The 27,060-nt window shown below is 44.7% G+C and overlaps 1 protein-coding gene across 1 annotated transcript; it reads right to left on the reverse strand.

Annotated features, from left to right (window-relative positions):
• Window positions 1-1,578: 1,578 nt before the first annotated feature.
• On the reverse strand, window positions 1,579-17,550 carry IGSF1 (immunoglobulin superfamily, member 1). Its single transcript, XM_012653269.1, has 21 exons — window positions 17,492-17,550; window positions 17,300-17,361; window positions 14,784-14,918; window positions 14,609-14,635; window positions 13,919-14,200; window positions 13,315-13,602; window positions 11,136-11,420; window positions 10,554-10,847; window positions 9,795-10,073; window positions 9,349-9,469; window positions 7,371-7,441; window positions 7,243-7,290; window positions 6,562-6,852; window positions 5,981-6,259; window positions 5,082-5,369; window positions 4,015-4,302; window positions 3,535-3,822; window positions 3,067-3,354; window positions 2,668-2,946; window positions 2,137-2,260; window positions 1,579-1,989 (listed from the first exon to the last, which is right to left on the reverse strand). Exons 3-21 carry the CDS (start codon window positions 14,818-14,820, stop codon window positions 1,857-1,859), a joined length of 3,990 nt encoding a protein of 1,329 aa, XP_012508723.1. The 5' UTR covers window positions 14,821-14,918; window positions 17,300-17,361; window positions 17,492-17,550; the 3' UTR covers window positions 1,579-1,856.
• Window positions 17,551-27,060: the final 9,510 nt, after the last annotated feature.

Raw genomic sequence — 27,060 nt, forward strand, 5'->3', positions numbered from 1 at the left:
GTCACTGGATTTCACGAAATTCTTTTCCTGTCGTGTTTCTCATCTTCATCCTGCTTTTCTAATTCAGAGGCTTCTCAAAATTTCAGTCCTTGGCCCTCTGCTCTTTTCTTCCCACTTCTCTTTCCCTTGGTGAACAGCTAAAGCAATTAAGTGATCACTTGCTAACTTGCACAGCTCCACCATTAGCCTTGACAATATACACTTTGGAATACCCAAAGATGGAAAAACAGAATCAGACATGATCAAAGGACTTTTATCCTAAAACCAAGGATCAAGGACGGGCCTCCTTCCAGTTGGAAATGTACACCTTTATTGAGAGTTAGGGATGGAGAGTCTGAGGGCAGAAAGTGATGTTCAGCAGAAAGCAACAATTAGGTTTGACTAAATTCAAATGTAAAAGCACTTTTGAAATGCAATTTTTAGAAACACCATAAGAAATTAGTATAAGTGACTAATAGAATTTCATCAAATGGAAATCAGAGTGGGCCTTTGTACTTCTGCGTTCCAAAGAGCTTAATACAAATTAGTCTATAATATGCAGGGTGTTTCATTATGTAAAGATTAAGGGAAATGGGATATATTTTTTTTCATTAACTTGCTGGGTAAACATGCTTTCTAATGCAAGAATATGGGAGTTGCTTTTTAAACTTTATCATAATCAGGGATAAATAACACACTGGGTGCTATACCCTTGTACATTGTTCTATTGAACAATGTTAGTTTAGAATTAAACAGTGCCGGGAAGCAAGGGGCTTTAGAGTCAGATTCGAAGGGGTCATGACCTCCTCTAGGACCTGTAGGTCAATTCTTCTGAGATCTTAAACAAGGTTCAAGGAAATAGGTTAGCCTCTCCCTGCCCCCCGCCCCAGTCCAAATGGCCTAATGTGTATTGAATTCCCACCTGTGCTAATCCAGGGAGAAAAGTCAGGGGCTGAGAATGAGAGCCAGACCCCATTTAGGGTCTTGGGAGGGGACACTGGCAGGTCCCCTGTTCCAAACCACTCACTTCACCTGTTTACTCACTCACTGAGATCCCACCACTACAGGCCCATTCCTTTGGGAAAACAGGGCTCTCTTTAGGGAGGGGCAAAGTATCAGCTTTGATCAATCATTCATACTTAAGAGTGAATTAGTTTATACCCTGTGATTGCTAGGTAAGGGCCACAGAGCACATTTTGCCAGTTTAAAAGCTCTGCAGAGGGCCAATCCTGATGTTTGAAAGTAGGTATACTATGGGACCTAAAAGTAACACGGTGAAAAGGATGTAAATTTGGTGTTTGTCCTCCTCAGGGTCAACTTGGAGAAAGCATTGCCATTCATTCATTCAGTCAGTCAGTCAGTCAACAATGGGATGGAAGGACAAAAGGACACTCTGTTCAGTGACCCCATGTCAAACCAAATTGGGAAATAGCTATTTTGGAGCCCTCTCTCTTCCCCAACCCCATCCTTGAACTCTTTTCTCTGTATTAGCAGCCCCGTGCTCTCTTATTCTGCCTCAGAGGTCAGGTCCGATATACCATTTCTGCTAAGGTGTTAGTGAACAACAGACCAATAGAAGACCACTGCCACAGTTATTGCAGTTAAATAGTGAATACTCTTTATTCAGAAGAACACATTTTTAATAGAATTTCATGCACCAGAAAATCAGTACAGTGAGGAGTTACAGGGGTGGGGAACCTCTCTTGGGGAAATACCTCACCCTAGTAGAGCTCTCAACTCCCAGAATTCCCTTGACCCAGCTCAGGTGATTAAAGACCAAGGAGCAGTAGATGGGGCTGATTTCCAGGGTAATGAGTTGGATTTACAGATCTCTGAGGGTAAAAGAGAGGAGAGGAAAGCTCTTGTAAAGGAGATTATTACACTGGGATTGGCAGTTCCACAGAGATCCCTTGAGAGGTTGAAGAGGGAGAGTTGGTGGTGGTGCCTGCTTCTCCTTGGTTACACTCTTCCAGGGCTATGGTCTGGTCTCTTCCATCTGTCTCTGAGCCCCTGTGTAAAGAAAAAGACATCACTAAGGGAGAATCCAGAACCTGAAGATAGGTTGCGTGGTGGGGCTCAGATGCTAGGGGAGCATTTGGATCATTGTTTTTCCAGCAGCACTCAGTTTACAGAAGGAGGCTGAGATGAGGCATTTACCTGGTTCGGAGTCGAGGCCACTTTTTCCACTCTACGGCCAGCACCACACCCAAGGCTACGATAACCACCACGATCAGGGTACTTCGGACAATGTTCCCCACGGTACACTCCTGAGCAGCAGGCCCTGGGGTGATAAAAGAGCAGAAGCGAAAGCCACAGAGGTTAGCATGTGCATGTTCTCCTTGTTCTCGTGGTGCACCCTCACTTTGGCCTGCTCCAGGGTTTGTGGGGGCCATGTGTCTAGACTGCAGAGGGGTGGTCGGCGGCAGAGCTTGTGCTGAGGCAGAAGCAGCCCTCATTTCCTTGGGGGAAAGGGACCTTGAAAGAATCCTGCTCACAATCTTGGAGTGAATCTGAGTGAGGTCCCACCTCCTCACCATCCTTAGGAGAAAGGTGACACAGTTGAGGTCTTTGACTCTAAAGCCTGTCCCCTCTTGATGTGGGCTTACTCCATGGGGGCTGTCTCCATGGGGACTCTCCCTGGAATTCTGGGTGTGTCATGCCAGCATTACAGAGGGATTATAGTCTTACCTGCTGCCCCCACCAGCTCCAGGGAATCACTAGGCTCTGACCAGATATCAGGGTAGGCCTGGAGGCGGTAGCTGCAGCTATAGTTTCCAATGCCTTTTCCTTCTAAGTTGTTGATGACAAAGTCTCCATCCTCTGAGAACTGCTGAGGTGCTTCTTCTCCATCATGCTCTAGGACAAATTCAACGCCTGGTAGGGGTCCTCGGCACTGAAGAGTGATATCCTTCCCTAGCTTGAACACGGTGCTGGGCCAGGCTGCCAGAGAGGGTTTAGGGGGCTTATCTGCAACCAACAAGGGCACAGAGTTAGAAGAAGTGGCCCTAAATCCAGCCTTTACCCCCTTATTGTTAATTGCTAAAAACAATCCAATCTAGACTCTTACTGAAGTCTCCAGGACCTTACCAGTCACCCAGATCTCCAGGGAGTCACTGTGATTTGAAGCTGCAAAGGGAGCAGAGTCCAAATAATAAACACAGCTATAGATCCCAGAATCGTCACCTCTCACCGCTGGCATCCAGAAGTCAGCCCTGTACCCTCTTGGCCTCTGTTTCTTTAAGGGCCCTTGAGTCCCCTCCTTCAACAGGACAAATGTTGAGTCTGGCAATTCTCCTTGACACTGAAAAGTCATATTTTCTCCAGGGGCCACCATGGGACCAGGCTGAGCTAATAGGCTGGGTTTGGGGAGTAAGCCTGGAAGAAATTAATTCCTGGTCAGAGAGAAGAGGTCACTTTCTAGTGCATCACCCCCAGAATTCCTGTTCAGTAAAGAGGTTTGCCTCGCCTTGAGCTCTTTGAAAACTATCTCCTATGAACCAGTCTATTCCCTCCTTTCTACATTTCCATGCCCACTCCAAAGCATCTTCCCTTTACCTGTGACCATGAGTTCCACGGTGTTGCTAGGCTGTATCTTGATAGGGCTGCTCGAGTTAGGGTGGTAGCAGCAGCTGTAACGTCCAATGCTAGCACCGGACATATTGGTGATGGGGAATGCCCCATCATTACTGGTGGGTCCCCAGCGCTGCAGAGAAGTGGCATCTCCTTCTTTGTGCAGAATGTATCCCACTCCATGGAGTGGCCCTCGGCACCAGAGAGTAACATTCTGCCCCATGGGAATCACAGAACTGGGCTCAGCAAATAACCATGGCTTGGGGAATGTATCTGGAAAGAGATCAACGATATAATGTGGTGAGTATGGAAACTTATCACTCCCTGAACTAATCCTTTATCTTTCTCCTCCGGGACACAACAGTTTCCCTCTATGGCCTAATCTAGATTTCCAGGAGGAATTACCCTCCCCTAACCCTTATTCCGGTGGTTTCTATCCCAGCCCCATATCTTGTCTGTTCTTACCAGTCACCCAGATCATAAGGGGCGCGCTGAGAGATGACCCTCTATTTGACATGGTCGTCTCATAGTAGATACAGCTATAGTTCCCAGAGTCTTCTGCTTTGACGGTGTGGAGGAGGAAGTCAGCTGAGTTCCCTGAGACACTCTGGAACTGTATGGGAACCTGTGTTCCCTCCTGTAGGAGGGCAAACCTCATGCCCTGGGAAGTCCCTTCGCAGTGCAGGGTCACATTTGTCCCAGGAAGTACCACAGGACCTGGCTTTGCCAGGAGAGTGGGTTTAGGGTAGAATTCTGAAATTAAAGAGATCACAGCATTAGAGAAAACCACCCCCACGTTCTGCAAATAGCTTTTTTAGTGTTATTATAAGAAACAATATATGTTTATTGTAGAAAATTAGAAAATATGGAAAAAACCTAACAGAGAAAACATCATTCTACCACTCAAAGATAATTCTTCTTTGTATTTCTTTGCCATATATCCTTTCTATATATGCCCATGTCCATGTAGCTATAGCTGTTTGCATAATTGGGACTCAGTGGAGTATGTGCAGTTGTGGAGTCTGATATTTTGTACTTAACTTTATATTGTAAATATTTTCCTATGACATTAAATGGCCTTGGAAAACTGTCATTTGTAATGGCTGCATAATATGCAGCTGTCATTTCAAGGTTTTCTCCCTTTCGCTGAGGGCCATCCAGCCCACCAATCTCTGACAGCCTAGCTAAAGAAAAAGTGGACATGGAGCCTAAAGCTCAAGGTCAAGCCACAAAAAGATTTCAGAAATAGGGCAGCGAGCTGAGCTCCTGGGATTGTACACCCCCATCTGCCTCGCTTATTTCTCCAGAAGTGAACTGCTTGCCTCCCCCCCCCTTCTTTGTCGCTTTTTCCTGTAATAATAATACAAGCAGCTGTCCTACATGGACTGTTCACCATGTGCCAGCTACCGTCCTAAGCACTTTCTCAGTGTCTTTTGGAAGGAGTACTTCTTCCTTCGCCACTGACAGCCCTTCCTTCCATCCACTGTCCCAGGGTTGGCACCATGTTTACCTGGATTTTCCCCCCTCCTAACCTGTCACCACGAGCTCCACAGTGTCGCTGGGCTCAGACCAGACAACAAAGTCATAATAGCGGCAGCTGTAATTCCCTCCATCACCGATGCCTGCCGAAATGATCAGAAAGTGAACTGCACTGGGCCCCGGCCTTGTCCAAGACTTGTCACTGGACGCTATTTCACTTCCATCTTTGTAAAGAATAAAGCTCATGTGCTGGAGGGGGGTGGAGCAATCGAAAGTCACTCGGGCACCAGGGGCGACCGCAGGGCTGGCCCATGTCTTGAAGAAGGGCTTGGGGTACAATTCTAGAAGGCAAAAACCAAAACACAACATAAAACCAAATTAAGAAAAAAAAGAAAGAAAATACAGCAAATATTGGTTCTAGGAAGCAGCTCTGCTTTCTATAGTATTTCATTCCGAAGTAAGCGCATTTAAAAAGCAAGGGAAATCCACTTTGCAGATAGACTTCTCACACAGGGACCCCTCACCCCCAGCCCTCACCACTTCCGAGTCCTTGCTGTCATCAGGGCAGGCAATGGGGACTAGCAAAAAGAGTGAATTTTCCTTGGGGTTCTTCTGGTTCTCTGAGCCTCAGTTTGCTCCTTGGGACAAGGGGTTGGGGAACTGTTACCTGTTCCACCTCTCTTGAAGAGTTCCTCTATAGCTAAATGAGCTAACTGATGTGAAAATAATTAGAAAAATTAAATCACCCTCCACAAACTCAAGCTATTAATAACAATTATGGCTATTAATATCATGCAGCCAGAGGCCCTGGCACTCCCAGTGCCACGCCTGCCTGGCTCTAAGATTGGACACAGGCTCCTAGGACCAGCAGCAAAGTTTGCTGTGGGGAAAGGCGTGTCTGACCCGGGGCTTTGCCTCCCCCTCCTTCCTCACACACCCTTCTCAGCTCTACCTTGTATGACAAGCTCCAGGGGCTCGCTGGGCTGAGACCACTTGAAGGGGTGCTTTTCAGTGTGAGTGCGGCAGCTATAATTGCCTTCGTCTTTATCCTCCATTCTTTGGATTATAAAGAAGGCTTCTCTCCCAAGGGCACCAAGTTGCTGAACAGGTTCCTCCTTTCCCTCCTTATACAGAGCAAACCCCAAGCCTGCCAGCCATCCTTTGCACCGGATTTGCAGTTCCTGGCCCCAGATTGGGGGAGCAGCATCAATGACAGGTCTGGGGAGGATGTCTGGGAAACAAAATGGGGCGGAAAAGGAGTCAGAGGTTTGGAGGTGCCCAGATGTGACACTTCGTGTTACTTTGTCAGCAAATAAAGAAATCCACTCTGGGCTGGCCCTTGGCTCTTCCTGTCAGTCTCTTCTCATTCTTTTCCCCACTCCCATCCCCATTTCAATGCCCCTCCTCGCCTACATGCGGCACAAGCTCCTTGGGCTCCGGGTCTCTGTGCATCGTTCCCCCACTCCCAGGAACAGTGCTGGAGTCCCGGGGGAATGGTGGATCCCTCTGGGAGGACCCTCCAACTTTTCTTACCTGGCCCCACCAGCTCAAGTGCCTCACTGGGCTCTGACACAGCCATCTCCTCCCATGAATGGCAGTGGTAGCTTCCTGTGTGACTCTGGGTCAGGGCGCCAAGGGGGAAGGCAGCCCGGACTTGCTCTGTGGCCGGGCGAGTTGCGATCCACCCAGTCCCGTCCTTCAGCAACACAAACTCCTTAGTTGAACTAGAAGGGCTTCTGCACCACAGGGTTAAGTTCTTCCACGGGGCCAGAGGGAAGTTGGTCTCTGCCCACAGCTCAGGCTTAGGGGTTGGCGTGATTATTTCTGGAAACAGCAGAATTAATGAAGCCATCCTCCGACCCCTCTCCCCCTCCCCCTCTCTTTGCCCTTGAACCTCCTACCCAGATTACACTGCCCACCTCCCCCTTCAACTCAAATCCAAACCCTTTCCTTCCTTCCTTCCTTCCTCAGGTGCTGGGGAAAGGGGAAGCTGATGTGTCAGCTGAGCCTCAGAAAAGTGCAGAAGCTTGGGGGAAATTTTGCAGACAGAAAGGCAGAGTTGGAGGCTGAATTTTGCCAGCAGCTTTAGCAAATGCCCCTTCCTGGCTGTCCTTCCCTCCCAACCAGTCACTCCCTGGCCACTGACACTGACACTCTGTAGTTATTTCAGATCTCCAGGGAGGAATGTCCCAGTCTGGAGCAGGAAAAACTCACCATTCTCTTCTATCAATGCCCCATTGCACAGTCCTGCAAAAGAAATTGCTGCCAGAGCTCAGCCCCATCCCCCACAGGGCTTCACCCCGGCCTTCTGCCCAGGCCCCTTCCCCACCCCCTGTACTCACCACAGCAGAGAAGAGCTGTGACTATGAAGAGCATGGTGACCCCTTGAGCTGTTCCCAGCAACCAGGCTTCTCTAGCGAGACCAGAAAAAAGATGAGAGGAGTTGCTGGGATTAGGGGGAGGGCAGAGAGAAGGGGGCGGCAATTTATGTCATTGGCTTACTCACTACCCAATAGGGACTGGATATGGTCAGGATAATGGGATATAATCTTTTCTGACATTGATGAGTTTTCTTTTTGAGGGCCTCATCACCTACAAACTTCTTGCTCTTTCATGATCCACGTGCCCTCCCACCCCAACCTCCTCCCCAGCCTATATCATATGTCAGCTCCCCATGGCCCCTGGTTAGGCTGTTGCTGGAATTCAGATGTCAGATGTAAAAATGCTTTGGTATTAACTCCAGCTTTCAGAACCCCCAGAGCTCAGTGTGATCGGCAGCTCTGGGTGATGGGTGTAGGGGTGGAGGCAGAAACCTCGAGTATTTCTCCGTCATCAAGTTTAAGTTTGGAAGCAGTTGTTATTATGGCAGTATTGGTCCTCAGACAGACCTGCCTCACCTGCCTAGGCAGGTGTGATGAAGGGTTGCCTAGGCAGCCGCGATAAATTACTAGAAGATTGTCAGTGAGCTAAGCTTGTCAGAGAGTGGGATCTCTCTCCCCCCACCTAGATTATGACTAGAAATGTGCAGCAGCTTTGGGTAATTGGTCTTGTACAATTAGATAATAGGAAGCAAAAATCCATTTGACAATTTTTACTTAGCAAACACTGACCCTCCTTCCTGGTCAGGAGAATGTGTGTTCCCAAGCTGCTTTCTCTGAAATCTGGTTTCTGATCTTATCCTTTGTTGCAGTGGTCCTGGGCTGGGGTCAGGCACTTAAAGCTACATTTTTTTCTAACCCCTGGCTTGGAGTTTACCTTAATGTGTATGGGACTCAGGACAGATACTGGGGAGAACTAGAACTTGGCCCCCACTGAAACTTTTTGAAAACTCAAAGGGTGGTGGTTTTTGCAGAAGACTTAGGTGGCTCCCCTCTGGTTGCCCAAGCATTCTGTCCCTCAGATCCCAGTGGAAAACACAGACACACATAATCATAGTCATCATACATTGTGTATTGAATGCTTCTAGACACACAAAAGTCTACTATCACAGTGGGGGATGGGGTACAGCCAGAAGCAGGGGATTAGGGGAAGTAGGTAAGGTGTTCAGGAGCTGAGGTCCCCACCAGGTTAGGAGCTGTCATTTCTCTTCTCATTCCCAAGCGGAGTAGTCTGAGCACAAGCCATGGGGATCAGAGAGGTGGATGGCCCAGAGGACACCAAAGGATCAAAGGAAAAGGTAGGAGAATCTTTTTGGCTTGTCAGTTTGTGGGTCAGAGGAAACAGTCTGATTCCCTGGCCCCATCCATCGCCTCATCAGATGCTCATCCAGGTTAAGACTATATTCCCAGAATTCTCTGCACAGGTGGTTGGAGGCCAGAATGGCAGAGATACTGGTTTCTAAGGCAACTAGTATGGACCACAAAGCTCTTTAGCCCTTGAGAGATAGGAATAAAAGGTGAAAAGTTGGGATGGGAGTTGGGTAACAATTTGGGAGACAGGACAGCATGGCTTCTTGCAAGAGAAAAAGTACAGACCAAGTTAATAGGAAAGACATCAACCATTTCTGAGGGGCAGGGTGCTTTGGGGGGAGATTTGGACACCCTCCTTGGGGGAGATGTCAGTGAATGCAGTTCTGATTACTTCTCCAGTCTGTAAGAATTATGCACTTCTCCACCCTCTGGCTTGGGTGCTGACCCTTCTGTGAGGTGAAAGAGAAATAGCGGAGGTGAGAAAGTCTTATCTCCTAAGCCCAGAAGGTGGGGGATATATAGGGTGTGCCCCTGTGGCTTGTCTCCGCTGGGGTATGACCCATTTTTGAGACTCTGGGGGAGCCTGGACTCAGCTATGTTGGAGAACAGGGGACTGGGACACGACAGTTACCTGATTCTGAGTCTCCGACACTTCCACTTTATCCACAGCACTACAAACAGCAAGGCAACAAGCTGCATGAATATGGACAACCTGATAGCTTCATTCAGGATGTAATTCCAGGTGAGAAAGCCTGTGGCCAGAGAAGACCAGAAGCTGGGGGCTTGATGGAGACAGGAGCAGGTAAATACATTCACTGAGGGAGGAAGAGCTGGTTACTGAGAGTGCTTATATTGGGAAGGGGAGGCAGAAGTGGCTTTCCTTTTCATGGAGAATGGGAGCCTTGAAAATATCCTGTTCACTATCTTTCAGTGATTGTGAGACAACTCCAAGGGAAAGGTGCCCAAACCCAAGGGCCCTGACTTCCAAGCCCCTGACTCCCCTTCCCATCTTTCTGGGCACTGCTCTTGGATGGCTAGGGACTGGCGGGGCGTTCCTACGAAGATTTATCCTCTCACCTGCTGGTCCCATCAACTTCAGAGGCTCACTACGATGTGACCAGATGTTAGGATGCGCCTCTATGCGATAGCTGCAACTGTAGGTCCCTGTGCCTTTCCCGTCAACATTACTGATGATGAAGTCTCCATCCACTGAGAATTTTTGAAATGTTGCCCTTTCTTCCCATTCCAGAGAAAATTCAAGCACTGGATGAGATGCTCGGCATTGAAGGGTGATGGACTTTCCTAGCTTGAACACCGTACTAGGCCAAGCTGACAGGGAGGGTTTGGGGGGCTTATCTGAAACCAATTCAGAAAAAAAGAGTTAGAAGTGAACTTAAATCTGGTAACTCCTCCCCCACCAAATGTTTCTCAGCTCCCCATTTGGTCTCCTCTTCCTTTCCACTTCTACTTGATCAGTGGCTTCAAATTTTGATTGTTCATTAGAATTCCTTTGCCCACTCCTTGGTGCTCTATAGACTCCTGGTTCCCTACTTTTAATAAGGAATACCTCATACCTGTTAGCTTCCCCTGGCATGAAGGAAAATAACATTTCCAGGGGTCAATGGGGCTGAACCATGCTGAGAGATAGGGCTTGAAGAAGAATCCTGGGAGAGGAGATCCCTAAAGTTTTTGGAGAAAGTTCTACATCATACTCCTAGTGTGTTTTTCCTTGGCTCATAGCTCCAAGAGGGTACAAGGCCACTAGCTCCTTCTAATAACACTGTAATGATGATAAAAACAAACAGGTTAATGATAAAAACAGTTGTTAGCACTTGCCTACAACCAAAAGCTCCACGGAGTTGTGTGATGCCATCCTAATGGAGGTCTTCCAGGTGAGACGATAGCGGCAGCTATAGATGCCAGAATCACTGTTAGTGACGTTGTTGAGAAGAAATGACTTGTTGTTATTGATGCTGGCGGCATCCAAGAACTGAAGTGGTTTGTCTTCTCCTTTCTTATAGAGTGCAAGCCCCACTCCATCCATTGGTCCTCGACACCGCAGGCTTACGTTCTGACCCGCTTGGACCACAGGATTGGGCCGAGCAAGTAGCCAGGTCTTGGGGAAAGTGTCTAGGACGAGATCCAAAATATAAAGGACTAATCATGAGACATCTCCTTCCCACTACTTCAGATTCTTTTCCTCCACTTCCTCCAGTCCATTCTTGGAAAATCCCTACCTAAGCCCAGTTGTACATATTCTTCTCCCTTCTCCACTGTTAGCCCTGGCTGCATGAATAGGTTCTGCAGGGGACCCAGAGGGAGTTTTTATGTCATTATCCCCTAATATAGGTTTCGTGGTATACCCCTCTCTTAATCCTTAGCCCCTAACATAGGTTTTATGGCATACCCCTCTCTTACCAGTGACCCAGATTTTCAAGACATCACTGAGGAGTGAACCCCTATATGACCCATCATAGTAAAAGCAGAGGTAATGTCCAGTATCTTGGATCTTCAAAGACCGGAAGAAGAAATATGCCTCATTTTTTATTGGCTTCTTGTGGTAAAAGGACTTCTCCAAGTCTTCAAGCCTCATTAGAGCAAAGGTCATTCCATAGATTGGCCCTTGGCACCTGAGACTCAGGCTTTCTCCAGGTGCCATGATGGGACCAGGATAGGCTGTCAAAGTTGGTTTGGGGTAGAGTCCTAGAAAGGGAAGAAACCCTGAAGTTAGGGGTAGGATGAGTCTTTCCTATTGTCTTCTGTTTTTATTTTCCTAGTTTCTTTATACAAGAAGCAACAGCTGAAGTTACCATCTCCTTCTCCCTTCCTTGGATCCCTGCCTCCTCTAGGATATAATTGAGGGTGGATTCACTTATGCCACTGCCCTTTCTCCAGACTCTTTCAGCTCCACTGAGCTACAAACAAATGTAGGGTTGTGTCTCAGTGGACTATCTACATCCATAATTCCCTGTATCTTTAGGTCCCTGAAATGCCAAATGTAGTTCTTCCAACCACCAGAAAAACCAAACCTCTGAAAATGTCTTTGATTCCATCTTTGTTGAACATGAATACTACTGCAATATTAAGGTGAGCTTTTGAATACATTAAGCTCACCTAAGACCCTACTTCCAACATGAGCTCAGAAGAAGCCAATAAAGAGGGTTTGGCCAGCAAGTCTGCAATCCAAAGAAATCTCTGTTAATGGGGCAACACCCTCATTTCCATTGTTTGTTCCCCCAAGGAGACTGTACTACAAAAGTAAAGGCAAATTTCACCCCCATACCACTCCTTCTTACCCCCACCCCATCCCAGGTACACACACCCATCCACTATGGAAGGATCAGCTCTGTCGTATTTTCACTGAGCATTTAAGATGCATCAGGCATCATGAAGGTCTGGGGGGATGTGAGTAAAGAAGACAGTTCCTGGTAGCAAAAAACTCATGGACTAGTGGGGGCTACTGGTGAACAGGTAACTACGAAAGTATGTGTTAGTGGAACCTATGCTGAAAGGGCATGTGTACAACAAACATCCATACACGTAGTTCAAACAGACAGTCCTTTGTGTTTTGATCCTCAATAAAAAGCTATATTAATAAAATTAATATCTACCATTTATTGAGAACTTATATGCCAGGCACTGTACATATGTTATATTTAGGCAAATCCTCACAACAACCCTGTGAGGTAGGCATTTTTGTTATACCAATTTTGTGGATAAGGAAACTGAGGCACAGAGGCATTATACAGTAGATCAGATAGATACTGTTATCCCATTTTTGGAGTGGAGGAAACAAAAGCACAGAGAGGTAAAGTGACTTGCTCAAGATCATACAGGGAGGCAGTGTCAGAGGTGGAACTAAAAACCAGGATTACTGCTTCTAAGTCCAGGGTACTTTCTGGGGAAAGCCCCATAGATCTCCCCAAGCCTATTTAGCTTGATGGAGGGACTAAAGCAAATGTGGCCAATTCCATCTAAAGATCTCCAGACCATGGGGAGTGGCAGTTGGGGCTAGGGTGTGTCTGGCATTTGACATTTTGGGGAGCCTTCTTCTGTGTTGAGAGGTTGGTGCTGTCTTACTGGCTCTACTGATCTAGTACCAAAGTAATTTATAAAGCCATTTCTAAAATATGAGCTATCACTTCTTTTTATCATTTGTTTTGTTTTCACTCACCAGCACTAGCAATTCATTCTATTTTCCACATTTAAAAATAATAATCACAAATAAAATACATTTAGAATTTTTAAAATCTATTTATAAGACTGCGGTGGCAGTGCCTGGCACATATTTAGGTGCTCAATAAATATTGGTTGAATGAATGAATGATTGCATGATATTCAACAAGTAGAGAACAACAAAGCTGTGATGAGCTGAAGCTGCTGGACAGTTGGCTGGGCTCACTCAATAGCCAAATGATTGACTCCCATGCCTTTGCCTTGTAGCATGTGCAATGCTAATTTGTATTTCACTAAAATGTCGTAGGCCTTGCAGGGTGTAGGAACTGGGTGAGGAAAGTAAAATCAGAAACCCTGGCTCAACCAGCCATGATCCCTGGAACAACAATTGCCAGATGCCAGCAGCCACGGCCACACCCACCTGCTACAACCAGCTTCAGGGGGTTGCTGGGCTCTGACCACAGGGCGGGGAGCATCTGGATGTGAGTGCGGCATATATAAACCCCTTCGTCCTCAGGTGTCATGTTGTCAATGGAGAATATGGCCATTGTCCCGGTTGGGACTTGGTAATCCACGGGCTCCGCATATCCCTCTTTAAACAGCATGAACACCAAATCCTGCAGCCAGCCATGGCAGAGGATGTTAACATTACATCCAGGAAGAGGGGGGGTCTCAGCTTGGATCCAGAAGATAGGCTTGGGCAGCTGGCCTGGAAAGAAAGAATGCACTGGAATTAGGTAGAGTAAGGATAGTGTTGCCTAGGGAGCAGCAGAGAAGAGCTCTACTTTAAATGAGGCTTCCCTGTAAGATTCTTGTTTGCCACCCCTCCTTCTGCCATCTCTGTTCCAGAGTCTGCATCCTCACTGTGCATTGCTTAAAACAGAGTAGACATTTATTTACTAACTGTGGAATGCATGAATGTATGCATGCATTTGAGGTAAATGAGGTAAACACTGCCCTGGAAAGTCAAGTTTGAATCCCAGGAGTTGAAGTTTATTCTTGAATATCTATCTCTGTCTTCTTACCTGGTGCCTCCAACTCTAGAACTTTACTGGGTTTTGACCAGCCTGTCTCCTTCCAGTAGCAGCACCTGTAAAGACCTATATTGGACTCAGTTAGGGCACCTATGGGGAATGAAACTTGGAAGGTCTTGTAGGAAGGGCGGATCCAGGTCATCTGTGTCTTATCCTTCAGCAGCAGGAACTTGCTTGAAATCCGAGAGGGGCTTCGGCACCACAGCGTGATGTTCTCCCAAGGGGCCTGGGGGTAGTTGGATTCTATCCACAGCTCCGGTTGTGGTTCCATCACTGTCATTCCCAAAGATCACAAAGACATGAGCAGTCTAGCCTTCTCCCTCCCACGGTGTGTCCCATAATGTCCCTTAAAATTAGCCCCAACCCAGATTCCTCCTTTTGCCTTCCCCTGGGGACAGGAATATCTGCTCATGTAGGGTGTGGGATGGGAACCCCAGTATATTTGTTCAAGGAATCCAGATGAGTTGGGGAATAAGGTGCAAGTCTAGCTTGCTTTCTGTCTGAGATAAAGCTCTTCACTATTTCAGGGGAAACCAAGTCCTGAAGTGTTAGGGCTTTGATTCCCAACCAGCCCAATCTGTCTTTGGGATCTCAAGGCAATTATGTCCAGGCTCTTGGAGGCAGGCCAACGTCTTGGATCCTTTAGGAAGGAAGATACCTGAGGGGGCAGAACTCACTTACCTATCGATGTCATACCAAAATTCAGCCCTGAAAAGAGAGATTTGGTAAAGGAGAGCTCCCTCGTCGTCCCCACCCTGCCCTTAAACATCAATACTTCTCTCTCCCTCCCCAAGGTACCCACTCATAGATGTACCTATGACAGAGTCACTTGCCCCTCACCCCTTCTTGTACTCACGAATGGAAAAGAGCAAGACAGTGAATGTCCACAGCATGGTGTCCCCTTCCCCTGGTCTGTCCCAGGTCACAGGGCCTCTGGTGCTCGATGCGCTCTCAGTCTTGAAGGTTTTTTGTCCTCAGCAGGTGGTGGGATCTAAAATCAGAACTGTTTTTACTCAGGGGACTTGTCCGGCTCCTTAAAATTTAGTTTAGAGCACAAAACTGCAGTTGACAACCCTAGATTCCACTCCTTCACAGGCATGCAGAGTATTCCTAGGTCACCTGTTACTTTTTCTCCTTGCCTCTTATCCTCACTTCCCCATCCTCCCACCCAAGTTCTTTGCTGGTATGTAAGACATCAGATTTATTAAAATGTCTGTTTGTCCCTGGGATCTCAGAGGCCCAGAAGGCAGCCTAATACGAACCTGCTGAAGGCCCATGAGATGGGGGAGATGGGAGGTGCAGAGAGTCACCTTTTCAGATTCTTTACTCAGATACACACACACACACACACACACACACACACACACACACACAGATTCCTCCAACAACCTAGCAAAGGAGGCATTAATACCATCCTCATTTTTCCAGTGAGGAAACTGAGGCATAGAGAGGATGTATAATTTGTCCACAATCAAGAGATACTAAATATTAGAGCCAAAATTCAAATCCATGTTTAACTCCAAGGCCTATGATCTAAGACTGCTATTTAACCCCTCTGGCCTCCCTCCTCAGCCTCCCTCACCCCTCCCATCTCATCCCATGGAGACCTTCCCTTCTATGGAATGCTTCACATCCAATATTACTCTCATTCTTATTGCTTATCCCTAAAAGCTCAATACCCCCATCTCAAGCAGGTATTGGGGAATCAAGCTGCTTGAGCTAATTAATATAAGGTGTAAATGATTCATTGGCTGCCTGTAACATCTAAGCAGTTTTGTTCATTGCCCCTAAGGAAAATGAAATTATTTGAATTTCAGGGAATATGACAAAGATACTTGAGCTTAGGGAGGCCTTCTGGTTTTCCCAGGAATCACTATTGACCATAGGCCCTGCATATACATAAGGTAGACCCCTGAGCTTTCGTGCCTCTCCCCTCTCCCACCAGAGTAACCTTTCACCAAGGGAACGTGTGTCCCCACTGCAGAATCTCGAGCTAATTCTCCTCTGCCAACTCTCTATTCACAGTCTGAGGTCCTGGCCGACCCCAGCTGGTTAATCTTAGCTCAGTAGAGTAGAGTAGAGGCAGCTCCCAGAATAGAGAAAGGGACTGAGTTTACATTTCTAGACTGATCCTGAGACCTCAGCCTCTAAGTTGATCCAGTGCTAACACTGGGCAGGATGGAGGAGCAGAAAAAGGGGAAGATTCATTTTGAAAACATCTGGGCTGTAGGGACCAAGTGGACAGTGAGAGATTCAAGGAGGCACAGCTCCATTTTTCATTTCTCACTTTGCATTGAAGGATGCTCAATTTATCCTCTCTGAACTTTTCTTATCTGTAAAGTGGGGAAATAATATCTACCTAACATTATTGTTGTGTTGGATTAGAGATAACATGTGTACAGTGCCAGGCACACAGTGAAAATTTCATTTTAAAAAGGTGCTTATTTTTTCTTTTTTCTGAAGGGGACATCAAACTGGTATAGGACTCTAAAGATGTTCTTTTCATCTCAGCTCTTACAGCCCCTTGCCCCCACTCCTCTCAGGGCCAGGCCAAGGCTTGGATGCCACCCTGTTGCTTTGTTCCCCTGGGCTTCAGGCCAGGATTTATTGGGGGAAGCAAGGTTTTACTGCCAAGGGAAAGATTCAACCTGGGATTATACCAAGGAAATGTCTTCTGAGCTTCCAGTCTTGCCACTTGGACCCCCAAACAACCATCTTTGCCTCCCGGGGGGCTTGAGTGGAGTCAGGGAAGCTGGGCTGCTCAGCATAGCTGACCCCTCCTCAATCACTAAGGAAACTGTACCATTTATATCCAGCCAAAATGATGAATCTTATACCCCAGGAACATGAGAACAGCCCCAAGCTGCAGGTTAATTCACCACACCCTTTTTTGGCCTTTCACCCCACCCTAACCCCCACCCTCAACTTCGGCTGTCTAGCCATTTTACCCTCCCCTTCTGCTCCACCCCAAGCACTTTCCCCACCCTTAGGCAGCGCCGCAGTGCTTTTGAGGGTGACATACCCGAAATGTCTAATGGCTCGCCCCCTGCATAGCTTTGAGGGCTCCAGGAATCAAAGGGGTTAGGCTCGGCGGGGTGCCAGGTACATGCTCCGCGGAGGGTTTGGAGGGAAGACTGAGACGGAAAAGGGAAGCTATCTACAGTGCCCAAAGATTCTCAGCGAGGCAGGTCTGGGATCCGGGGAGGAAAGGAAAAAGGAAGAGATGAGGAGGGTGGGGGGACAGACTGGGGAGCAATTTGATTTACAGCAATTAATTACAGCAGAAAGACCCTTTCGGGGTTTTGTTTAGGATCTGGTGGCCAGTATTTAATCTTCAGCCACTGAACTATGCGCTCATTTGCAGGTACTTACGGTAGTTGAAGGCCCGCTCTGATGTTGGAGATTCTCCAGTGAGCTCCTCCAGATGCAGCAAACTGCCCGGCATGAGAAGAGCTGTCTAAGGACTGCCTCTCGGGCTCTGAGTCCCGCCTCCCGCTCTCCCCCGCCTGCCTGTCGGCCCGCCCCGAGCTCCTCCCCTCCCTCCTCCGGGCTCTGGGAGCCCACCTACACCAACTCTGCCTGGCACCTGCAGTCCGCTGACGACCAGGATTTTTATGCCCCTCCCAGCTCCCTGCCTCTCTCCCGGTTCCCTGCAGAGGTGGCTGGAGCCAAGTTCAGGCCCCTGCCCTCTCGCCTGTCGCTCAGAGTTCCATTGGGTCACCATATTCTGGAGGGGAGAAGGCCAGCTTTTAAGACAGCCTAAGCTGTAGATCCTCCTTTCCAGCTCCCCAGTGCCTTTAAAGGGATGTCATATCTTCCTCTGTCCATTTAACGCCCCATTTATGCGTAAACGTCACCATCATCACGGTTTAAATGCCTACTATGTGCCCCTGTGTCCTGGGGCAGCTATTATTTCTAATTTTCATAGCAATTCTACTAGGTAAGTGTTACTTCCCTCAGTTTTACAGATGAGGAAACTGAAGCTCAGAGAGAGTTAAGTAACTTGGACAGTGGTGAAAGACCAGCTAAAGCCCAGGCTTTAGAGACATACAAATTTAAATTTCACTCCAGGTTCTACATTCAATAGCTGTGTGACCTCAAGCAAGTGAGTTAAACTCTCTGAGTCCTGGCTTCCCCATCTATAAAAGAAAGATACAGCAGAACCTATTTCACAGGGCTGAAATGGGGTAATGCAGGTAAAACTCACAGCTACAGCTGGTACATAGTAGGTGCTCAATAAATGGTAGCTACTGCCACTGCTACTACCCTTATTACTACTAGTAGTATTAATCTGTAAAGCCTTCCCCAGCTGCCTTAGGGTAACATCATTTTGATAATATAGAGGAACTTTCACAAATGTTGACCATGAAAGACTTTAAAATGATAATGTATAGATAAGACACTAATCAAAGCTCTTGACATATAATATATAATGGGATTAAAGTAAGGCATCCAATGGACTCATAGACCAACTGATAATAAATATCAATATCACAGAAAAATTGGCTAAGAAACAGCCAAATATTTCTTTATGCACATTTTTTACCTTCATAAAAGATTACAAATTATATAATGAAAAATACTTTAATTCAAGAATATATTATGTAAAAATAAAGTAACAGCTCTTTTGATGGGGAAATTGAATATCATATCTTCATGCATCAGGTGCTATCGATTGTAGCTGCCTGGCATCCTCAACTCCTACACACCATTAAAACAGCATATTATTGTATAAAAACAGAATAGCCATGTAAATATAAATATATGTTTCTGGGCAAGTTATTTAACCTCACCAAGCCTCAGTTTTCTTATTTGTAAAATGGGGATAATAAGTGCACTTACTACCTTGCAGGGTTTGGGGTAGGATTGAATGAAAACCCTCCTGAAAACCACTACGTAGTGCCTGGGACACAGCAAGCAGCCATTGATTCAACACATCTCTTAAGTATTTTCTTTGTGGCAGGCATTTTCTGGATGCTGACGATTCAGAGAGGATGACAGTTTCTCCTCTTAAGGAGTCTGTGGTTAAGGATAAATCATGATAGAAAACAAGTAGGAGGAAGCCAGAGGAGGGACAACCTCGGAAGTAGAAGAGGATTGCAATAGAAAAGCCCAGCAAGTAAGGCATGACAGTATGTGTTCAGAGAACTGCAAGCAGTTTGCTGTTACTGTGTGCCTAAACTAGAGCAGTGGTAGCAGAGAAGGACTGCAGAGCAAGGGTTCCCAAAACGTTGAGGAGGCAAAATTGGACAAACTTGTTGGTTGACTGGAACACAGCAGTGATAGTTATTATCTGCCAGAGTAAAAACATCCATGCCAATTTTCAAAACATTTATAGTGTATAGAAATCACTACAATAGTACCATACACCAAGTGCTTTATAAATCTTAGCTCATTTTATCCCCATAGCAACATTATGGAATAGTTACCATTATCAACACCATTTTACAGATGAAGAAACTCAAACACAGAGTCATTGAGCAAATTGTCCAAGGCCAACACAGCCAACAAGTGGCAGAGCTAGGATTCAAATCCAGACAGTCTGTATAAAGAGTGCCATGTTCTTAACCATCACTCTATGCTGCCTCTGCATTGGATTGTAGAGCTGATAAACTAAAGTATAAAAAAAGTGAAAGTATTTCATACAATAGAAAAACACCAATCAAATGCACTGTTAATAATGTATAAAAAAGAAATGATAGCATTTCCCCACTTTCCCCCACTCTGCATGTCCTTGGGCTGAATGAAGCTTGTACTCTTAAACCAGCAGCCTGAATCTAGAGCCCGGAATCCCCACTATCTGGCCATGGAAGCCTGAGAAGGGTCTTGTGGCTGCGTAGGTGAGAATCCCACTCACTCTCATCTTTTGCTCAGGGGCATTATGGAGTCTTGAAGGGATTCATTATTCAGTCTTCATAGAAGCCCCTCATTCAAACTATGGCTGGTAATTGAGATGCCAGAATCTCCATTTCAAGGCTACCTGGGTGGGTTTTGAATCTTGCAGCTGGCAGAAAGAGAAATTCTCTGGCCAACCTCCCTGGAGAAACCTTGAGTGACCCAATATTATAAATCTGGAGGTAGAGGCCAATAAGGTCTGGGGCTGGGACTGAGCTGAGATGGAGTTCTTGACATTGACTCTGCTGGTCTTCTTCCATTAGGAATCTAGCAGGCCTGTGGCTCTGTTACTCTGAATCTTTCACACAGACACACAGACACACACATTGACACACACACACACACACACACACACACACACACTCCAAGAAGCCTGGGTTTCTCTCTTGGCTTATTACTCTAGAGTTAGCTGATGTTAAACAACTCTTCTACCAGGAAATATTTTGAGAATGACCAATCTTGTTCCTAATGGCCAGGCCCTCTCTGTCTCTCTGCATCCCCTTGGACTGGTGGTGATACCAGAAAATATTCCTGAATCATACCCCTTCTCACTTTCAGACCTTGAATACAGGGGCTAAAAGAGGATTCCTCCTGAAAAAGCTTTAGAGTCACCTCTTAGGGATTATAAGACAACTATTAACCACTAGATCCTATTGAGTATACACTATATATGCTGAGGCAGGGAGTATGGTAGAGTGTAGAGGTGGAACTAAAGTGGTTTGTTAGACAAAGTTTCTGAGCTCTAGAGACTTTCAACCTAGAGAGAAGAAAAGAGCAACTATTTTAATACAAAGCTGTATTGGGGATCAGAGGAGAGCTAGAAGAGCTTCAGGAAAGTAGATCTCAAAGGGAAGAGGTGAGGAACCAAGGGCCATGGGGTGATCTGGGGAGCCTTTCTCCATAATCGAGTCCACTGTAGGATGATGAGATTTTTTAAAAGCCTTATTCTGTCTTAGAGTAGCCCAAATAAGAAAAGCACAGGGAAAAGCTGGTCTCTTCCCAGCAGTATGCTAAAGCCAGCTTACTCTGGCTCAGGAGATCTGTGCATCTCATCTTAACTCAGCATTCAGTGACATAACAGTGGGAGCTTGAAACTAGCCACGGTCGGAGAATTTTCACTACTGAAGAAGCAAATGCTACAAATCAAGTCCCCCTCTCCACCCCAAAGCTGTTTTTAAACATTTACTAGCAAACCGCTTTCTTCTAGTTTTATATTTTAAGGCAGTAATTTTTACTGGGAAACAGGAACTTTTCTAAACTACCCAAGGATCCTGATAAGTTTCATACACTCTCAAGAGAGTTCGGGACATTGTGTTCCGTTCCCCTTCCCCTCACCTCGCTGCTGTGGTAAGCCACCTGAGGACTGTGTCAGATCTCTGGACTGTTTGGTGCATTCAAAATTTGATTATGTGTTTTAGCATCCCACCCCACTCCCCAGCCTCTCCAGCCCTTATCCTTTTCTGCAATGGACAGGAATGAGAAATTCAGCTGGGACTAGGGAAGTGGTGTTCTGGGACAGTGAAGAGGTCCAACCAGACAGGTTGGGTTCTAACTGCAAGATCTGATGGGGGTGTTAAGCTTTGGAGTGGGGAGTGTGAAGCTGGAAAGGGAAGTTGGGGCCAATCCACAGAGCTTGGGTTTCAAACTTGTGCTTTGTCAAGCACTTCAATTATTAAGGGCAAAGTCTGGGGCACTAAGTCACTTCCAGAAGCTATAACTGAGAATACCTTTAAGATTGTGCAGTAAGATTCCTACAATAAATCAAATGAAAGTGATGAACCAGACCAAAAACTTATTTAATCAAAACACTCATGGTGGGCCATAAGGCATTGGATAGAGGCCTGTGTGATCAGGCTTCTGGGTGCCTGCCACAAAGCAAACCCACAGTTGTGAGTACATAGGTGAATTTAACTTAAGGTTATGAGTGGAGAGAGAAAATGAAGGGTTTTTGTTTGTTTGTTTGTTTGTTTGTTTTGGTATTCCAATCTAGCAGGGCCACAGGGTTCTATCTGGTCCATGAACCATTTACCACAAAGGTAAACTACTGGTTCACTGTCCCCAAATAACAATCATCCTGGCATCACAAGATGCCTTTTGTTTGTATGAGGAATAGTGTGTATCATGAGTACATGGTAGGGAGGAAGGTTCAGAGATAGACCTCTAAAATGCAGGAGAGTTCTAAGGGCAGGGGTAGAGTGTTTCAGTATTCCCTTTTCCTGTGTTGGATGAAGTTGGTGGCTCCAGAAGGAAAGCAGGTAGGCTCAGCCTCACTGCCCAGGGCAGGCAGGCAGAGGAGTCTACAAGCAGTTTAGGTCTGAGCCAGGCAGGATAATTTGATGTGCCAGTGCCAGGAAAGCCTTTTTCTGTTTCAGAGTCTGACTTGCTTCCAATTTGCCCAAATTGTAGGCGTTTTCATGGCAAGGGTGGGGTTGTCACTCAAGAATGCACAACTGGGCTCTTTTTAATATTTGTTTACTTTTAATCACTTGTCCAAAGGAAACTATAGAAGACAACTATTGGGTTTTTTTCTTCCCATTTATTGTATGATTAACCAATTATATAATTAAAATTAAATAGACATCTAAATTGCAAGAGGAACACAAATTAGGAATTCAAAAACACATCATTGCGATATTACCATTTGCAATCTGTTTCTAAAAATGTCAATTTACAGGCATTCATTTCAATGTACACGCATCTCTTCAAGTTCTACTTCTTTTGTGCCATAGGATATGGTCAAATTTTCTAAAGATCCATATGCCCTTGACAGAGGGTGGGGGAAAGACTTTTCTCTAAACAAGTCTGTTAATTTCGTATAGTTGATTGCTTTGAGATTGACAATACAAATTATTATTTTCTTATTTGGTCTATCATACTTTGATATCTCCCTATCCCTCCCACCCTTAATTATTATCTTTCTGTATTCACTTCCTCCTTCCCATTTATCCCTCCTTCATCCCTTTCCATTTTACTTTTTCTTACTTTTCTTATCCTCTCTTCCCATGCACTGTGTATGCATGTGTATATGTGTGTGTGTATAGATATAGATACACACACAATAACAATAACAACTTGATGCAACATTACATTTTTATCTCCTTTTCCACTGATCACCCTGGCAAAAATGCAATTAATTATAAAAACAATACATTCTATTGAGAAACTTGGCTTTGTAAGTGAATTTATTCACTTATCTCTAGGAACATCTTCTCCCTGGGCTGTACCTGTTTTCAGTAAAGCCAGTAGTTTTGGAGTTTTACTGACAAATGCCTTGAAGTCATCTTGACTGTCCAAGATTTTTCTCTCACCTTGAAATAGGAAAGGTAGCTTGGCTTGATGGTTTACTTGGGGCTTCAGACCCAGGAACTTCATCTGTTAGTAGATTTTGCTCCAACTTGGTCTGTCTTCTGCCATTACCAATGCACAGTCAGGTGTCAGTCTTATCTTTATCTTGTTAAAGAATTACATCTTTTGAGCAGCTTGCGGGACAATTTATTTTTCTTTCAAGTTTAAGAGCTGTACAATTATGAGCCTTAAACTTTTAGCTTGAGAGGTATATTTGATTGGGGACCTGTAACTTCTCTCTGTGTTTAAGTTGGGTTCTATGTTTGGCTCTGAAATATTTTTTCAATAATTTCCTTAATAATAGTTTCAAGGCTAATTTCACTTTCTGCACCTTCAGGGATGCCAGATACACAAATATCATACAACCTTCGTGTGTTTTCAAGATCCATCACCTTTTCTGGCACCGTGTTAGCTTAATTTTTATCTTTTGAGATTGAAGCTCAATTTGACTCTCATTTGTACCAATTCTCTCTTCCACGATATTTATTCAACAATTTTCGTCTCTCCGGGTTTCTTTCAATTCCTCGACCTCCATGCCCCACAGTCTTTGCTGAACTTTTCCTGAGTGCTTTTAAAAATGTTCACATTGGTCCCTCATCAACTGCCTCACACTGTCCCTTTCTCTGGGTTCTGCCTGCTGCTCCTCCAGGCCAGCCAAATCTCTTAAAGTCTCTGAGGTCTCTGGTCCCTCCTTGGCATCAAAGGACTTCTTGCTTGCTGCCAAGCTTGTTTTCATCGTTGTCCTTATTCTCTTTTAAGATAAGGTAGTTTTGTTTTCTTTTTGTCCTACTGTTATAGCTGAGGCTTCTGTTGGCTTAGAGGTCTTTTCGAAGCTCGGCAATTTGGTTCTGAACACAGCTGCTCTCTCTTTCCTCTCCTTGAGTAGTTCAGGAGCTGGGGTCTTTTCATTGAAATGTAAGACCTATTTTAAGCTGAAATCCTCAGAAACGCTATAGGAAATTGAGGTATAATCAACTGATGTTCTCTCATATAATAGCTTTGGAAGTAAGAGCTTCATGACCCTACAGATAAGATAAAGAAATGCATAAGTGCATAAATAAAAAATAAACACACACATATATAAATACCTAAGTACATTAAATACCTGAATATATAAATGTACAAACACACACAAAGTAATATAAATAAACACACAAATATATAAACACACAAATAGATATGTATGTAAAATGAGCCTCATACATTCAGAATATTTAGCTTCTGCCTGGCTAAGAGTACACAGAATATGTTTCTGATTAGGCAACTAGACACATTAGAATTATAAAGCAAAGAGTAAGAGGAGTTCACCTACATGTTTCAGTGTTTGTGGAAAGGAATTTTGACTTTTTGTCGGGAGCTTGAATTTCAGTCCTGGCAGGGCCGTTTACTAGCTGTGTAATAGTGTGACATTTGGCAAGCCACTGAAAGTTATTTGAGTCTCCATTTCCTCATCATTCAAATGAGTATTTAATAACTCTGAGCTAAATTTGAATACAGAACTCTCTGTTTGCCTCACCCTAATCATTAATTTTTAAAATATACTTTTTACAGTGGGATCTGGGATTTAGATTGCTGGCGGTTGAGACAGGACAGGCTAGGGAGAGGGAAAACTGAATAGGTCTCAAATGGATACCCTCTCAGGTCCCACAGCCTGATCTTTTGTTTTGAATAACGAAAAAATAAGTATTCCGCTTGATTATATGCAAAGTATTGTAGAAAGATGAGAAAATAAACTGCCTTCAAGATTATGATCTAGTGCGAGACGGGAGATATCTCCACATTCACAGATGAGGATAATATAATGCAGAACACGGTAAGCTTTGAAAGACAGCATGAAACAAAGTATATGGGAGCATAGAAGAGAAGGTATCCAATTCCTATTGGTAGCACTTAGAAGTTCTTGATTCAAGTCCCCCAGACTCAAGCATCCCTATCATTGGGCCTTGTGAGGGCACCTATGAGGCTTCCTGCTCTAAAGCATCTGTTTGGCTTACCTGACATCCTCCCTGGCATTCTACCATATGGTTCACTTCTTTGGGAATACAGGGCAAAGGATCGCAAAGTATGGTGGTGTATGGTGTGTGGAGACAGTGACTGAAAATGAGGCTGGAGACCTGGACAGGAGCCAGATCATTAAGGACCATGTGTGCCCTATAGTACTTTTTAGTAAAATTTTGTATTTGTGCCAAATCGAAAGGCCAAGTCACGATCTTGGTCCAAATGGAGGGCTTCTAACGAAGCAGAAAATGACCTTCTCTAGCTCCCAATTCTCTCCCTGATGTTAGTTATGCGATCCTGGGCACAGATCCTCAGGGACAGGGCTCAGAGGCCACTTTCTGAGCTGGCAGTCCACCTGTTCTTCTAATTCAGTCTCCTAGCAGTTCAGGTTTCTGTTTCAATAGAAAACAAAAACTGGCGATAAGGCAGTTTACAATTAGAATCACACATATTAAACACCCATGTATGAAAATGTTGGCCCTTTTCAGAGGTCTGATAATTTTAAAATCAGGATCTGTCTTAGACTCCAATGATCTAAGCAGATAACTTTTAATGGGGTTTGTAGGAGAACAATTTAGTGGATGAAATGGTGTGTTGAGAAAAGGAAATCAAAATTAGGTCTGGTAAATTCAAATGCAAAAGGTGATTTCATCCAAATTGTCATCTGAATTCTAAGAAATATTAAGAATTGTTATGAGAAATTAGTATAAATACCTAATGGGATTTGCCTAAAAAAATTAGAACAGGTGCTTGGTACCTCCACATTCAAAACAACTAAAAACTAGTCTTTAGTGCTTAGAGTGCTTAGGTACTGTGAGATCTTAGGCAAATGGCATTTATGCATTCTTGCATTTATTCAAAAATGTTAATTGCACACATTCTTTGCTTTCTAGTTCTGGGGATACATCAGTAAACAAAACAATAAAACCCCACAGATTCATCAGTAAATATTTGTTACTAAGTATCTGGGTAAATACATTTTTTAATGCTTGAATATAAGGAGATATTTTCATAACTCTACTGTTACTAAAGATACAGAACTGACTTTTGCTGCAAACTATGGCAACTGAATTTTTGGATGTCATTTAGTAGTGTCTGGGAATGGTTGGGGTGTGGATGACTCTGAAAAGATTTTTGGATGGCCCTATCTAATTTTCTTTCCCTGAAGCCCTTTATTCAGATTCAAGTGAGCAAGTGGCGCAGGAATGGTAGGAGTGTAGAAGAAGGCTTATGGAAAGCCCTCTACATGTTTAAAAGGGTATAGAGGAAAAAGTTTGGCCACTTGTCATTAAAAATCATTTTCATTAACTATATGACCTTTACCTACAGATTTCTTCTTAGTATTTTTAACAAGATCTTTAAAAACTTAGGATGGCATAGTCCAGTGGGGAAACTGCAGTGCCAAGGAAATCTACACTACAATTGTCGTTAGGCACCATGATGTTAAAAATACATATTAACTAATGGAAATAGTGCTGGACACTAATTAAAGTATCCAAATGACTTGTCATTATTAATAACCCTGGATTTCAACAAGGAGCACTTGCTGTGGAAGTTCTGTGACTATCCTGGGCACAGCATGACAATATTTTAAAAATATGTACACCATGAAAGAATCCCACTTGAAATAGCTATAAGATGGCGCCAAAAAGTCACCAAGTAGAACTGAGCACAGACTCAAAACGAAGTTGAAATTTATTCTCATGACTTCAATCTAAACTAAAAAGTAGTTTAAATTTTATACTTTTTGAAAAATATATGACCGACTTAATAACACATGCTTTCTTGAGTTTCAGATGATTAACTCCAGCACTCATTCATTTCACCAACCTTTATTGAATGCCCATTATAAACAAGGAGCCATCAAATATTTGGTGGAATAAGATGGGTGAAGA

Source organism: Propithecus coquereli, unplaced genomic scaffold (assembly GCF_000956105.1).
Source record: "Propithecus coquereli isolate 6110/MARCELLA unplaced genomic scaffold, Pcoq_1.0 Scaffold42, whole genome shotgun sequence".
NCBI lineage: Eukaryota > Metazoa > Chordata > Mammalia > Primates > Indriidae > Propithecus > Propithecus coquereli.